Source organism: Gorilla gorilla, chromosome 4 (genome assembly GCF_029281585.2).
Source record: "Gorilla gorilla gorilla isolate KB3781 chromosome 4, NHGRI_mGorGor1-v2.1_pri, whole genome shotgun sequence".
Taxonomy (NCBI): Eukaryota; Metazoa; Chordata; class Mammalia; order Primates; family Hominidae; genus Gorilla; species Gorilla gorilla.
This window is the reverse complement of record NC_073228.2, coordinates 122,924,203-122,940,734: the sequence shown is the minus strand read 5'-3', so window position 1 is coordinate 122,940,734 and position 16,532 is coordinate 122,924,203. Positions and strand designations below refer to the sequence as shown.

At 42.7% G+C, this 16,532-nt stretch overlaps 1 protein-coding gene and 1 non-coding gene across 5 annotated transcripts in view; one reads left to right on the top strand and one right to left on the bottom strand.

Annotated features, from left to right (window-relative positions):
* The window catches only part of DMXL1 (Dmx like 1), a 187,131-nt gene extending 178,161 nt beyond the window's left edge, over positions 1-8,970 (bottom strand). For all 4 annotated transcript variants that reach the window (XM_055387254.2, XM_055387255.2, XM_019028210.3 and 1 more), the window contains exon 1: positions 8,399-8,970. In XM_055387254.2, the coding sequence (XP_055243229.2) occupies positions 8,399-8,485 (87 nt within the window). In that variant the 5' untranslated portion in view covers positions 8,486-8,970. The remainder of the gene's footprint in view (positions 1-8,398) is intronic.
* Positions 8,971-10,645: 1,675 nt separating this feature from the next.
* On the top strand, positions 10,646-10,749 carry LOC115934876 (small nucleolar RNA U13). Its single transcript, XR_004070613.1, has one exon. It is a non-coding gene; the product is annotated as a small nucleolar RNA U13 (small nucleolar RNA).
* Positions 10,750-16,532: the final 5,783 nt, after the last annotated feature.

Sequence of the window (16,532 nt, the reverse complement as noted above, 5' to 3'; positions counted from 1 at the left end):
ACCCGCCTCAGCCTCCCAAAGTGCTGGGATTACAGGCGTGCAGAACATTTTAAAATTGATTATTTGTAGCAACTTCAAGTGGAACAATCCTAGAGGTATTTAAAATTATCAATACGAAGCTAAAGACAGGGATCTCACCATCACAGACTATACACCAGGAGCTGCATGTAGAATGAAACGAGAAGAGGACCAAGGCCTGGTAGGCCTGACGGTCACCAATATTTAAGGGACAGACAAGAAAGATATCTTGCAAAGAACATTGAGAATGACTAAGAGGGTGGGGTTGGGGGCGAGTATGGTATAACTAAGCCAATGAAAGTGAAGGAGAAAATGATCAACATGACAAATGCCAAAGAGAAAGCAAGGTACAAAGGAGATCTGTTGATTCAAATTAGCATCAATGTGGTTACCAGTGACTAAGGAGAAAAAAGCTGCCAAAGTATAGTGAGTTAAGAATTGAGCAGGACATAAAAGTGGCAACAAATACAGACAAATCAAGGACTTTGAAGTCAAAGATAAAGAGGGATGTGGCAGCAAAGGATTTTCAGGTTGGCTGTTTTTCAAGATGAGAGTTTTAAGCATGTCTTAGAACCTCTGGAAAGAAAAAAGTAGAGATAACTTTAGGGCTGAGCTCCCAGAGACAGCCTGAATAGACAAGATCCAGGGCACCAGGAAGACTGATTAACCCTGGACAATTCTGGGGGACATTTATTTTATTGTACCAGGAGGAGAGAAGGAAAGAATGGATGCTGATATAAGTGGATTTTTCAGCTTGTAGTCAAAAATGAGGGAGCTGCCATCTGAATGATTCCAGGTGGCAAGTTTATCTGAGTTAAGAGAGCACTGGGGTGGGAGGTTTCAGAAGGTACAAGAAAGGAAAAATGAGCAGACTGGTGGGAGGATTCCTGGAAAGCTTTGAGGTCCCATTTGAGGTTGGCAAACATGACTTTATTTTCCACAGGAATTTCTTTACATAGTCTAGTAGTGCTCATGAGATATACAGGAACAAGAAAGAACATGAGACTGATCAAGTGTGTGGAATTTCATCAGACTGGCGCAAACAAAAAGGGTCCAGACAGTTAAAGGATACTGGCAACAAAGACTGTTGCTAAATTAACTCATGCTAAATTATATAAATTGTAAAGTTAAAATGTGTAGCAATAACTGTGAAACAACAGGTAATAAGGTCAAGAATTAAAGTCTGATTTCCATATAGTTATCTTCATCTTGCAACACAGGCATGATATGAACTCCTTGATCTGAATATCTCACAGACTGGGTGCAGTGGCTCATGCTTGTAATCCCAGCATTTTGAGAGGCCAAGGTGGGAGGATCACTGGAGCCCAGGAGTCCTGGGCAACATAGTGGGACCCCATCTCCGCATAAAATAAAAAATTAGCTGGGCATGGTGTGGCACACACCTGTGGTCCCAGCTACTTCAGAGACTGAAGTGGGAAGACTGATTGAGCCCAGGGGATTGAGGCTGCAGTGAGCTGTGATCCCACAACTGCACTCCAGCCTGTGTGACAGAGCAAGACTCTGTCTCAAAAAAATAAATAAAATAAATATCTCACAAATATGTGCTAAGAACAGAGGCATCAGTGGCTGGACAAATAATTCAAGCTCCAAGTCCATATAAGTGGTCTCATTTCTAAAAGAAAAGGGCATACTAAATCTCCAGTTTCGATGTTCTCCTTAATACTAGAAAGTTTGTGAAAATAAAAGTGAAAATATGAGCCAGGTGCAGTAGCACAGGCTTGTAGTCCCAGCTACTTGGAAGGCTGAGGCAGTAGGATCACTTGAGGCCAGAAGTTCCAGACTAGCCCTGGCAACACAGCGAGACCTCATCTTTAAAAAATTGTTTTAAAAAAATAAATGAAACAGAATGGGCTGTGCATGATTTTAAAATAATCCTTGTACCACTAAATTCTTAAATAAAAAATAATCCGTCTACCTGATTTTAAATAAAAACCTAAAACATCCCAGGCATGGTGGTTCACACCTGTAATCCCAGCACTTTAGGAGGCTGAGGCAGGTGGACTGCTTGAGCTCAGGAATTTGAGAACAGCCTGGGTTACATGGAGAGACCCTATCTGTACTTAAAAAATATATACGTGTGTGTGTGTATATATCTACACACACACACACACACACACACGTATATATATACACACACACACGTATATATTTTTTAAGTACAGATAGGGTCTCGCCAGGTAAGTACAGATATATACACACACACACACACACACACACACACACACATATACACTTAAAAAATAAATGTATATATGTATACATACATGTATTTTTAAGTGTGTATATATATACACATACACACACACACACAGACACATATATATATACACACACACACACATATACAAAAAAAAAAAAAAGCCAGGAATGGTGGCACGTGTCTGTGGTCCCAGCCACGTGGGAGACTAAAGTGGGAGGATTGCTTCAGGCCAGGAGGCAGAGGCTGCAGTGAGCTGAGATCCACTGTACTCCAGCCTGGGTGACAGAGTGAGACCCTGTCTTAAAAAAAAAAAAAACCTAAGATTAAGATGTAATACAATACATGAAACTTCTAAATCAGAATGTAAAACTGGTTTTACAGATGTCTAAAATAAATTATTCACAAAAACTCATTTCAAGGTGCCCTGACTATAATATAGAAGGTTATCAAAACAATAATAGCAGCACTGGCTTATCAAATAAACTGTCGATGTCACCAGCTGCTTCTGTCAAAAGATCTATCATCACTGGGCACAGTGGGGCACACCTGTAATCACAGGGAGGCTCACCTGAGCCCAGGAGTTCCAAACCAGTCTGGGCAATATAACAAGATCCTGCCTCAAAAAAATAAAATAAAATAGCACTGGGCCTGTTGGTTCACCCCTGTAATCCCAGCACTTTGGGAGGCCAAGATGGGAGAATCACTTGAGGCCAGGAGTTCCTGGTCATGCCTGGTCAATACAGTGAGACCCCCATCTCTTTTTATTTAAAAATGTTTTAATTAAAAAATAATAAAAGATCTGTAATCAGAATAATCTATTACTAACCAATAAAATTAAATTGACAAATGAAAATCCTTCTATTAGGCACATACATTAGGTTTATCAACTTTAAGAATAAACACGATGCACAGGAAGACCTGAGTCACATGTGTGCTATCAAGCATATAATCAACATATAACTTTCAACTTTAAATTTTGGCAGAGAATCTTCTCAAATATTCTAAATTTCAATAAAATTCAAGGCTGTAACAGTCAGTATTCTAGTTTTAATCAACAATACCAGGTAAACACCCCCAAAGAATTCCTTTCTGGTATATGTCCTATTTAAATGACATAGGTTTTAAGTTTGGCATGCAGCAATTATTATCTTTAAAATATAATAAAGTATTGAGAACTACTATCATTTCAATGATTTTAAAGGTACTTAAACACTGTAAAACTTTATGTTTTAAAACAGGCCAACATATTTTGAAGTCCACTTTAGTACTTGCAATATTTTATGAACCACAAACATCTTTCTCTTACTTCACATGTGAATAGTAGCAATCTTTCCCCTTCTGTATTCTCCCCACCAAAAAAGATTCACATGCCCCCTTTCAGAAAAAAAAAAAAAAAAAAAAAAAACACCTTCCCATCCTCCCAATTTGGCAATCACACTTCTACCAATAAAGGTTTCCTTAAAGTGAACAAAACAGAGCTAAACTCAAGGATGCTTATTACAGAAAGCTGAAGACGACTACTTATTCAGCCCTATTTCTCTAATGACACTCACATAATTACAGTCTTTTGATTTCTAATCTAGATTCCCTTAGCTAGAAACACTGAGTTTTCTAATACTAAAGGGAAATTGGAGCTATAACATATTTGCTTTCCCTCCCATAGCTAAGATGTTTAAATTCCAAATCAGAGACAGTTAGTCTTATATATTGGCACAATCTTTCTGTCTCTTGGAAATTATCTCCCTTTCCATATCATTCAAATCACAGTTTCAACCCTAAGTATGGATAAACCACAAAAGAAAAAGAAAAAAAAAGTATCATATCAATAGTATGCATAAAAGTAGAATCTATAAATGTAGATTCTAATTAACTAGTCTTCTTTTTAACTTGTTGCCTTTTATAAACAGAATACATTTAATTCTAAAAACAAAAATTGCAGGCTGGACATGGCAGCTCACGTCTGTAATCCCAGCAGCCTGGGAGGCCGAGGCGGGAGGATCACTTGAGCCCAGGAGTTAGACATCAGCCTGGGCAACATAAGGAGACCCCCGCCTCCATTTTTTTTGTTTGTTTGTTTGTTTGTTTTTTTAAAAAGACCAGATTTCTCACATACTAAGATCAGTAGGAAATTAACAAGGAAAAAGGCATGAAGGAAGCATTCCAGTAAATAAGGAAAAAATAAATAATTTTTGCTTAGCATACCTAAAGTCTCCCCTAGTTGCTCACTTGATGTTGATGATAAAATGCCTAACAACTGACTTTGAAAAAGAAACTAACAGGCAGGGCGCGGTGGCTCACGCCTGTAATCCCAGTACGTGGGGAGGCCGAGGTGGGTGGATCATTTGAGGTGAGGAGTTCAAGACCAGCCTGGCCAACATGATGAAACACGTCTCTACTAAAAACACAAAAATTAGCTGGGCGTGGTGGTGTGTGCCTGTAATCCCAGCTGCTTGGGAGGCAGAGGCACGAGAATAGCTTGAACCCGGGAGGCTCATCTCAGTGAGCTGAAATCACACCACTGCACTCTAGCCTGGGTGATAGAGTGATACTCAGTCTCCAAAAAAAAAAGAAAAGAAAAAAAAAGAAACTAACAGGAATATTTTATTTGGACTCAAATCTAAATGATTAAAGCTATTTTTAAATGTAGCAATTAATAATTATATTATTATAAGGTTTCTCTATCCATTTTTCATTAATTCAACCACGATTTATGAAGTACTTTCTATTGTTAGGCATTACAATAAATATAACCTTAATTTTATGAAAACTGACATTTTTGAGAGTTTTACATGTGCTAAACCATGGACGTACAGCTTAGCACTTTTTCCTGTAGCAACTTTATGAATAATACTCTTTTAGTCCCATTTTACAGAAGAGAAAAAAAGAAATTCCAAGAGTATAACTTGCTAATGGATAAGCAGCTAATTAAAAGGGACCACATTGGAAATCAACTCCAAGTAATGACCTTACTGTTAGGTTTAAACACTCTTTCAATCACTGTTCTAGGTGCTCACAATGAAGCCTGGGAAGTCATACACATACAATCCACAAGGCAAGACTGGTTAATGACAGAATAAAGACGCAAAGAAAGTGCTCTGAAAGCACAGGAGAGATGGTCATTGCCCACAAGAGGTTTTCTTACTAAGAGCAAAGTCAAAACAGCTTGATGCCTGATGAGGTAGTAAAAAAGTATCTAATACTTAAGTAGACTAACCTACGTTGGTAATTTCATATTTTCAAATCTAGAAAATAGGAGAAGTGGCATTCAGTTTCATTTCCATTTAAAACCTGTCAGGCTTTATGAGTAAAACAAGATCTCACATCTTGTAATCTTTCAAACCAAGAACACGTAAGTTATCTGCAAACATGCAAAGGGAGGAATTACAAAAACAGGACTGTCCTAAAAGAAAGCACAAAGTACCAAAAGGAATAAAAGAATTTTTCAAGGGGAACTGCAAGAGGAAGATGTCATGCTCCACTTCAAGTAAAATGCAACTGAGGGATATTTTAGTCTTCACATACCATCTACCATTAATGTTTACTATTTTCCTATCAAAGAAAAGTCAAAATCAAAAGAGGTTAAAAACAACACTCAAGGCTGGGTGCAGTGGCTCCCGCCTGTAATCCCAGCACTTTGGGAGGCCGAGACGGGTGGATCACCTGAGGTCAGGAGCTCCAGACCAGCCTGACCAACATGGTGAAACCCCACCTCTACTAAAAAATACAAAATTAGCAGCGCATGGTGGCACATGCCTGTAATCCCAGCTACTCAGGAGGCTGAGGCAGGAGAATCTCTTGAACAGAGGAGGCGGAAGTTGCAGTGAGCTAAGATCGCGCCATTGCACTCCAGCCTGGGCAACAACAGCGAAACTCCGTCTCAAAAAAAAAAAAAAAAAAAGACAACTCAAGAAGTAAACAATAGATTCTGCCTTTTAACATGAGACAAGAAAAAAGGGCGATTTCAAGAGAGAAAAATTTAAGGTGTATATAAGTGTCCAGGATAATGAGCGTAAGCAACTTAAAAGAGTCAAGGATGGACAGGCTGCAAAGGAAAACCATGACTGTTAAATCCTTAAAATTCCATCAAAACTAAAGAGAGCTGAACTCTCTTTATACTTAAAAATTTATTTTTAGTTTATTTACTGAATGCTTCCAGAGACTGGAAGAAATCTGCAGTAGGCTTGGTGGGAGATTAAATCCTACTCAATGGAAATGAACTTTAAAATTCAGCAGAACTGAGCAACAAGCTACATGATGGTACAGGATGACCATCTATCTAATCCTCCTCGGCACATTAACTGATCTCTCCTTAAAAATAATACACAGACATTCACCAAGGTTTTATAGAGGAATGCATCCAGGTATATAAATAGGCCATCATACTGCATATGCTTTGAAGTTCACACCACTGCTTACACAGATTGTGAATGCCTTCTTAGAAAAAATTCTTAGGGCTGGGCATGGTGGCTCACGCCTCTAATCCTAGCATTTTGGGAGGCTGAAGTGGGAGGATCACTTGAGCCCAGGAAGTCAAGACCAGCCTGGGCAACATAAGGAGACCCCTCTCTACAAAAAATAGAAAACTTAGCCAGGCGTGGTGATTAGCATCTGTAGTCCTAGCTCCTCAAGAGCCTAAGGTGGAAGGACGGCTTGTGCCGGGGAGGTCCAGGCTGCAGTGAGCTGTGATCCCGCCACTGCACTCCAGCCTAGGTGACAGAGGGAGACCTCATTTCAAAATTTTTTTAAAAGCAAAAGTTCTTAGAATTTACACTGGAGAAAGCACTCATATAAATTTAGGAAATGACAGAGAATGCAACAATATTATCCTATAATTTCCCACTAGGAAAACCTTCTAAGGATGATGTTTACTTTCCTCTCAAACAGCAAGAGCAGAGAGCAATGCCCAGGTGTAAGGAAACTATAGTTGCTCACTGGGACCCTCAGAGCTCACTCTTTTCCCAAGTATTCAGGCTGGGCAAACGTTTAGAATTGGAATCCCGATAATTAAGATGTATATGAGTCAATCTAAAGGGGAGGTACAGTCTCTATTTGAAAACAAAATGCTCGTTGGCACAATTCTAAAAGTACAATTCAGGCATTAAATGCCTCCACCATTTTAAATGCTGAGTATTATTTATTCTGACCAACAAAGACCAGAGAAAAATTAAAAGCAGAGAAAAAGATTAGAAATTTAAGACTCCTAAACCTGGGGCATTGGTTACGTTGTTTACTTTGTGTCACTTATACAAAATTAAGTTTTACTTTTTTTTTTAAAGAAAAAAAGCCTACAGCACTTAGTATTCCCAGGCAGTGACAAGTTTTACTTTTAATCACAACTAAAGAGGTATCTACACAAATTGTAGCAAAAATCATTAGCATTATAAATTTATGTAGATAAAAGTATCATGTGCAATTACTGACTTATATTTTGAAATTGTTATTTTAAAAAAAAACCTATAGTTAAGGTAGAAAAATGCCACTATACTGACAAGTAGCCCGAAATTTGGTGCCCTCTTCTTGTCAATATGCGACCAATGAAAAGCAAGTTAAGCAACCTTAACCTGGGATTACCAGGTTATTGTAAAATATCCAAGAAATATTTTTAAAAATGAAAAGGCTTTTTTTTCTTTCCGAAGTTATTTCTCAGGGAATTTGAAAAGAAAATAAATGAAAAGCACTGTTCTCAAGGCTAGTTGTTGATAGCAAACAATTGGTAATTGTTTTGAGACACCCACTTTTTAACTACAAAGACACTTGACCTTAACTTAGAATACAAAATGAAACCAATCTCCACTATTCCTAAATTTGACAATTTGAACCTATAGAATGGTATAAAAAAGCCCCCAACTCGTTACTCAACAAAGATTTTTGGACAAACGACTTTGGCAAAGCACCTTGGCCCAAGGCAGACAGACCAAAAACTTTAAAAATCCTACAAAATATTCTAACTTGAGTTCAGGCTCCATACAGTACCTCACTGACCGACATGGTTTTGCTTCCTTAGTTCTCAAGGGCCAGGTCTGCCGGGCTCTGGGTGGTAAGGACCCCCCTGGGGAGACAAGGCGCTCGCGCCTCTGCCCGTCGTTCTGGGCCAAGCTCGGCCCAGAATGACGGGCAAAGGCCGGGACCACGGGCGACGCGAGGGCCTCCCTCACTCACCGTGAAGCGCTGGTCGCCAATGCTGCCCACGGAGAAGCAGTGGTCGCCAGGGTTCACAGCCCCGGTCAGCACCTGGTGCAGGTTCATGTCGACGCCCTAGTCCTGCAACGGACACCGCATCCAGCTCATGCCACGGGTCAGCGGCTGCTTCCCTCCCTCCTTCCCTCAGGGGCGGCGGCCGCTCTTCGGTGGCGACGGCAGAAGCATCGACAGGCGCCTGGAGCCGGAGCCGCTCAGCTGGGGCCCGCGGCTCATCCCGAGCCCCGGAGGGCGAGGCCCGGAGGGGGCGGGTCGGCGAGAGGGCGGAGCGCCGCGCTCCTTCGCGCACCTGTCACTCCCCGCGCTAGCCCAGGTGAAGCTCAGGGTCCCCTCACCGGCCAGGAAGGCCGCGCTGTCCACACACTTCCTCTAGACCTCGGGCAGCCGCTCCTGACCCAGCCCGAGTGGCGCAAGCAGTACGCGCTCGCACTCCCCGCCTGACCTGTCCCTTCCCGGCTCCGGTGCCCGCCACCCCCACAGTCCTCTGCCACTCACTACGCGCCTCTGGATCCCTGCGGCCGAAATATCGCGAGACTTCGCTCGGGGCAGCCGCTACTGTGGTAAAGAATTCACTTTTTTACCACAGCGTGCGTATCAGCAAGTGAACATAAAAACGCCTCTTCTAGTCAGAAACTGGCCAATCCTGACCCCCGGTCCACTTAGGGCTCCGCCCACCACCGAGAATAAGCCAATCTCTTTGAGGCTTCTACAGGAGAACGCCGTGCGTTTGAGCTTGAACTTGATAAGCCTGGCAGAAGCCTGATGAACCCAGAATGAGTGAGATGTGGTAAGTTGTGCTTTAGGTTAGGGCTTAATCTAACTGATGGGCCAGAAAATTTGAAGGGGAGAAGTGCATCCTAAATGGAGTTGCAGTTTCCTCGGTTCTGGTAGGACTACAAGTCCCAATATGCACCGCTCCCCCGGGCGACCCGAGTGTCTCTAAGTAAATGCGACCCTTGAAACGTCTACGTTAGCAGCTTAATGGTTTCTCCATCCTTGCGCGTGTTTCCAAGTCCCTAAACGGGATGGTTTTTGAAAGGCTCGAACACTTGACAAGTAGGAAAGTGGTATTTTCTTAGCCTAAGTTATCTTAACACGTGATTTGAAATAGTGCTGGTAATAACAACACACCAGCCCTGCGCTGAGCGTTTGTTTTGGAAAAGAACCGAGGAATTCCAGAATGATCAGAGTCACAGCTACAAACTGAGATTCAACTCTCATTGTATTTTGACACAAGTTTTGTATTATAATTGACAAACATCTGTTTATATGTCTCCCCCTGTATACCGTAAGTATCTTTGGAATACAGAGGAACAGGACACAAGTCTGTCCTTAATGTCTAGCACCGCACCAGTCCCACCCATTCACGGTGTTCTGTAAATGTTGCATGAATGTGTATAGAAACTCTCCAAATAGGCCAGGCACGGTGACTCACACCTGTTATTCCAGAACTTTGGGAGGCCGAGGAGGGTGAATCACGAGGTCAGGAGTTCGAGACCAGCCTGGCCAACATAGTGAAACCCCTTCTCTACTAAAAATACAAAAATTAGCCGGGCGTGGTGGCTCCCACCTGTAATCCCAGCTACTTGGGAGGCTGAGGCAGGAGAATCACTTGAACCCGGGAGGCGGAGGTTGCAGTGAGCCAAGACCCCCGTTGCACTCCAGCCTGGGTGACTGGGTGACAGAGTGAGATCCCGTCTCAAAACAAACAAAAAACCCTCAAAACTCTCCAATAGGCCGGGCACGATGGCTCACGCCTGTAATCCCAGCACTTTGGTAAGTCGAGGTGGGGGCGGGGGGATCACCTGAGCTTGGGACTTCGAGACCAGCCTGGCTAACATAGTGAAACCCAGTTTCTACTAAAAATTAAAAAATTAGCCTGGCATGGTGGCACGCGCCTGTAATCCCAGCTACTGGGAAGCTGAGGCGAGAGAATCGCTTGAACCTGGGAGACGGAGGTTGCAGTGAGCCAAGATCATGCCATTGCACTCCAGCTTGGGCAACAAGAGAGAAACTCAAAAAAAAAAAAAAAAAAAGAGAGAGAAAGAAAAGAAAAGAAAGAAACTCCCCCTTTTGTTGTAGTATAAAGACTTCAAACTATAATAATACTTGGGTGGGAGGAGTACTAGTAAATTTATTTCCTTTTATTTTTACTACTTTTTTGCAATGTACATTTACTTTGTCTTACAATAAAAAGCTACTTACGAGATACTTTTTAGTTCATAAGTGTGATGATTGTGTGTTCACACTTGTGTGAGATGTCCCTCCCTCAAACCTTGTTGCGCCATCATCTGCACATTACCCATCTGATGTGGGGAAAAAAAAAAAAACCCGAAACTTATTTGAAAAATGAATTTCATTATGTATTCCAGGCTTTTCATAAGATAAGGGACAAAACTTAATTTGTCTTTTTAAAAAATATATTTATTTTTTGAGGTCTAACATACCTACAGTTTGTCTTTTATTATTTCAAATTATACTTCAAGTGCTTTTTAATTTTATATTTTAGACCCAGAACCAGGATTGTTGTACTTGTGTGGCTCCCACATAAATTCTGTGGCTGGTTCATAATTTAACATGTTTACTCATTCTATTTTGCCCAGTTGTTAGTTTTGAAGAGCATTTCACGTATTAGAATAAAACTGAGCAACAAGATGTGGGGCGCGGTGGCTCACGCCTGTAATCCCAGCACTTTGGGAGGCCAAGGCGGGCGGATCATGAGGTCAGGAGATCAAGACCGTCCTGGCTAACACAGTGAAACCCCGTCTCTACAGAAAATACAGAAAAAAAAATTAGCCAGGCGTGGTGGCGGGCACCTATAGTCCCAGCTATTTAGGAGGCTGAGGCAGGAGAATGGCGTGAACCCGGGAGGCGGAGCTTGCAGTGAGCAGAGCTTGCGCCACTGCATTCCAGCCTGGGCGACAGAGCAAGACCCCATCCCAAAAACAAAACAAAAAACAACAAACAAACAAAATTCCCTTTGCCTCCAAGATGCTGCTCCTCACAGATCATCTCCTAATGTCATAAAATTCCCCTAATAAGGTTCTGTCGAATCCTAAATCTATTCCTGATTTATTGTGCAACTTTGACATGACTCTGACCTTATGGGAAGATTAATAAGAAGGTGGAGGAGGTGAAAGTAAATTTTAGGTTGTTTGCCCCTCATCCTCCTCTTCCTGTTTCCTTACTGCGAGTCTAGAAGGCAGCACTGCATGCCTCCATTCCACTTGCTCAAAGTCTCCACATTCCTTCTACCCAAGACTCACAAATCCACCTGCTAATCCAAGAAATCCAGGAGAAGGGCCTGGTGCAGTGGTTAACACCTGCAATCCCAGCGCTTTGGGAGGCTGAGGCAGGAAGATCCCTGAACTCAGGAGTTCCAGGTTGCAGTGAACTATGATCACGCCACTGTACTCTAACCTGGGCAATAGACCTTGTCTTAAAAAAAAAAAAATCCCGGAGAATTATTGAGTCTAATTATCCCCTCAACTATAATTGAATTATATCATTCCATCCTTTGAATGCTCACTGACTGTGTGCTTCGGTGGTTTTCTTTTTTAGTTTCTAAAAAAAATAAGAGAAAGGATGGCTCTGCAAAAAAAAAAAAAAAAAGTCTTGCTGTATGCAGCGCCAGTAGTCCCAGTTACCCAAGAGGCTAAGGCAGGAGAATCGTTGAGAGTCCAGGAGTTCAAGTCCAGTCTAGGTAAAATAGATCACGTCTCTTAAAAACCAAATAAAAAATTAAAAATAAAATAAAGGAAGTCTTTTATTGTATAGTTTGCATTATTACTAGCAGCAAGATCTCTTACATAACCGAAGTGCCATGTGGTTTCTGAGACTGGCAGGCCAAAGATAAGTTTTGGTTTTCAATGCTAGTCTTCAAGAGGAGGGGGAATTTTTTTTTTTTTTTTTTTTTTTTTTTTTTGGGACAGAATCTTGCTCTGTCACCCAGGCTGGAGACCAGTGGCACGATCTCAAGAAGAGGGGGAATTTTATAAGAGTCAGTGGGTGGTGATGGTGTAAAGAAACCCAAGCAGGCCAAATTCTGAGATTCTTGGGAAGAAAAGGAGCATATAGGAAGCTAGCTCAGATTGGGAAATAATCATGCCTCTTGCCCACTCTTGATTTCTTGAAATCCTTGTCATTACCCTCCTCCCCGACCCCAAATAGACCAATCTAAATCCCTGTTCTTGGCCGGGGGCAGTGGCTCACATCTGTAATCCCAGCACTTTGGGAGGCCCAGGCGGGCGGATCACCTGAGGTCCAGCAACCAACATGGTAAAACCCTGTCTTACTAAAAAATACAAAAATTAGGGCTGGGGGCGGTGGCTCATGCCTGTAATCCCAGCACTTTGGGAGGCCGAGGCAGGTGGATCATGAGGTCAGGAGTTTGAGACCAGCCTGGCCAACGTAGTAAAACCCTGTCTCTACTAAAAATACAACAAATTAGACAGGAGTGCTGGCGGGTGCCTGTAATTCCAGCTACTCTGGAGGCTGAGGCAGGAGAATCGCTTGAAGCTGTGAGGTGGAGGTTACAGTGAGCCGAGATCATGCCATTGCACTCCAGCCTGGGTAACAAGAGTGAAACTCCGTCTCATAAACAAACAAACAAACAAACAAAAAATTATCAGGGTGTGGTGGCACGTGCCTGTAGTCCCAGCTACTTGGGAGGCTAAGTCAGGAGAATCGCTTGAACCTGGGAGGCAGAGGTTGCAGTGAGCCAAGATTGCTCCACTGCCCTACAGCTTGGGCAACAGAGCGAGACTTCCTCTCAAAAAAAAAAAAAAGAAAAAAATCCCTATTCTCCCAGGGCCTCTGTCACTAGATCCACCTATAGGGGCTTCAGTCCCCACTGCCAACACTGATAGATGAGGGAAGTTAGCAGTAAGGGAAATTCTTAGTCTCATAACTAAGCCTAAATCAAGGGGAGTATGCTGCTTGAATTTCACAAGCATTCTAACCTCATTATCTCATAAAAATAATATGAGGGTCTCTGTGCAACGAAGATGTTAGTTGCTCTGGAAACTTGCCTCTACCGCCAAGAACAACCTTGCCTACAGCAAAATTCATCAGGAATAATATAGGTTAAATAGATATTTGATAGCCTGGGGTAGTGACGCATGCCTGTAGTCCTAGCTACTTCAGAGGCTGAGGTAGGAGGATCGCTTGAGCCCAAGAGATTGAGGCTGCGATGTTCCATGATTGGCACCACTGCACTCTAGCCTGGGTGACAGAGGAAGACCCTGTTTCAAAAAAAAAAAAAAAAAAGAATTTGTACAAATAATCCAAATTTAGAAAGATGTGAACAGGCCGGACACGGCGGCTCATGCCTGTAATCCCAGCACTTTGGGAGGCCAAGGCGGGCGGATCACAAGATCAAGAGTTCGAGACCACCCTGGCTAACACGGTGAAACCTCATCTCTACTAAAAATACAAAAAAAATTAGCTGGGCGTAGGTGGTGCATGACTGTAGTCCCAGCTACTCAGGAGGCTGAGACAGGAGAATGGCGTAAAACCCAGGAGGTGGAGGTTGCAGTGAGCCGAGATCGCGCCACTGCACTCCAGCCTGGGAGACAGAGCGAGACTCCGTCTCAGAAAAAAAAAAAAGAAAAGAAAGATGTGAACTGGAACTACCGTATATTCTTATTTTTTATCTCTTCTGCCTGAGGGAAGTGGAAATAGCTGCTAGAGAGTGACAAAGAAAAAAGAATTATATACACGTGCACACACACACACACACACACAGACACACACTTTTTTTTTTTCTTTAGACAGAATCTCACTCTGTTACCCAGGCTGGAGTGGAGTGGCACCATCACGATTCACTGCAGCCTTGACCTCCTGGCAGGCTCAGGTGATCCTTCTGCCTCAGCCTCCCAAGTAGCTGGGACCACAGGTACACGCCACCACGCCCAGCAAATTTTTGTATTTTTTGTAGTGACGGCGTTTTGGCATGTTGCCCAGACTGGTCTCGAACTCCTGGGCTCAAGTGATCCACCCACCTCGGCCTCCCAAAGCGCTGGGATTGTAGGTGTGAGTCACCATGCCTGGTCACACACACTTTTTGTATGAGGAATGTAAGCCCTTTTAAATTATCAGGCCCAGGAAGGCATTAAAATGAGACAGCATTCATATCCTATTTCTCTCTTTGAACTATGTAATCTCTTGAAACTGCTTTCGTGGCTGGGCACGGTGGCTCACAACTGTAATCCTAACACTTTGGGAGGCCGAGGTGGGTGGATCACCTGAGGTTGGGAGTTCGAGACCAGCCTGGCCAACATGATGAAACCTGTCTCTACTAAAAATACAAAAATTAGCCAGGCGTAGTAGTGGCAGCCGCCTATGATCCCAGCTACTGGGGAGGCTGAGGCAGGAGAATCGCTCGAACCCGCTGGAGAGCGTGGTGAGCCAAGATCGCACTCCAGTCTGGGCGACAGAGTGAGACTCCATCTCAAAAAAAAAAAAGAAACTACTAGCTATATTAGCTGTTGCTACAAGTAACTATAAATTAATCTAACAATGCCACATTCTGGACAGTATAACACACTGTAGCTCAACAATGTATAGCCAATCTCTAATCAATGTTATTTCTGTGAACTGATGAGAATTCCTGACAAACAACTTTGTATAAGCCCACTCCTTATCCCCTTTTTGCCTTCAAAAATCTGCTTGTAGCGCCGGGCGCGGTGGCTCACGCCTGTAATCCCAGCACTTTGGGAGGCCAAGGTGGGCGGATCACGAGGTCAGGAGATTGAGACCCTCCTAGCTAACACAGTGAAACCCCGTTTCTACTGAAAATACAAAAAAATTAGCCGGACGTGGTGGCACGCGCCTGTAGTCCCAGCTACTCGGGAGGCTGAGGCAGGAGAATGGCGTGAACCCAGGAGGCGGAGCTTGCAGTGAGCGGAGATCGCGCCAATGCACTCTAGCCTGGGTGACAGAGTGAGACTCTGTCTCAAAAAAAAAAAAAAAAAAAAAAAAAATCTGCTTGTAGCAAAGATCTGAACGGAGCACTTCCCAAGACAATTTGGAAGTGTGTCCCAGGCAGCTGTTCTCTACTTTGGCCCAAATATACTCTATATTAATTCTGAGGCTCAGTTTCTTTTGTTTTAGTTTGACAAGAGAGATGAATAAAAAGAAATGAACAACCACAACCTGGGCTACCTCTCGTTAGCAAACACATAGGCTCCAGGGCCCTACACTGAATTAAGGGAACGGTCCAAATTCCAGTAGTAATTCCCATGTGAAGACGATTATAAGTCTGGCAAGTATCAGAGAGCTAATTAGAAGTAGATTACATAAATCCTACACATTTCACAAAGTGGGACATGGGAACCAAGTCTAGCAGTATAGATACCAGTTAGATACCATGGGCAAATTAAAAAGAAATATCAATTGTGTAATCATTGTAGTCATTAACATCAAGTGAATATTTAGTAAAGTACTACTCTAAGCATTCTGTATTGACTCATTTAATTCTCATGTCAACCTGAAGAGATAGATACTATTATTCCCTCCTCCCCCATTATTTTCCCCTATTATTTTCTTCCTTGTACAAGTAAGGAAACTGAGACAGAGTAAATTTCCTTGCCCAAGTCACATAGTAAGGGGTAGAGGCAGAAGTTCTTAACTGTTACAGTATACTGCCTCTATACAGGAGAAAAAACGAACACTCTACACTGTTCTCCATCTCCACTACCACCTCCTACTCACAGCAACCCCTCCCACTCAAACCACAAGGAAAGACACATGACCGATAATAAAACTACTGGGTAAGATTTATGCAATATATTCTGCTTGCCAGGGATTGTTCTGTGTATTTCTACACATAATGTAATCTTTACAATATAATCCCTAGATTACAGATAAGGAAACGAAAACAGTAAAGGTCAGTAATTTCCCAAGGTCACACAGCTAGCTGGGATTTAAGTCCATTGTGCCTGGCAACACAGAACACATGCCCTTTCCCAGGCAGGTCTATACTGCCTCACCTCTGTTTCCCTGGCTACTGTAATTGACTCAGGGATGAACCCCAGCTGGGTCAATCAGAATCTTTCTCCAGGATTTTCTGCTGCATCTAGCAGGGAACTCTTGC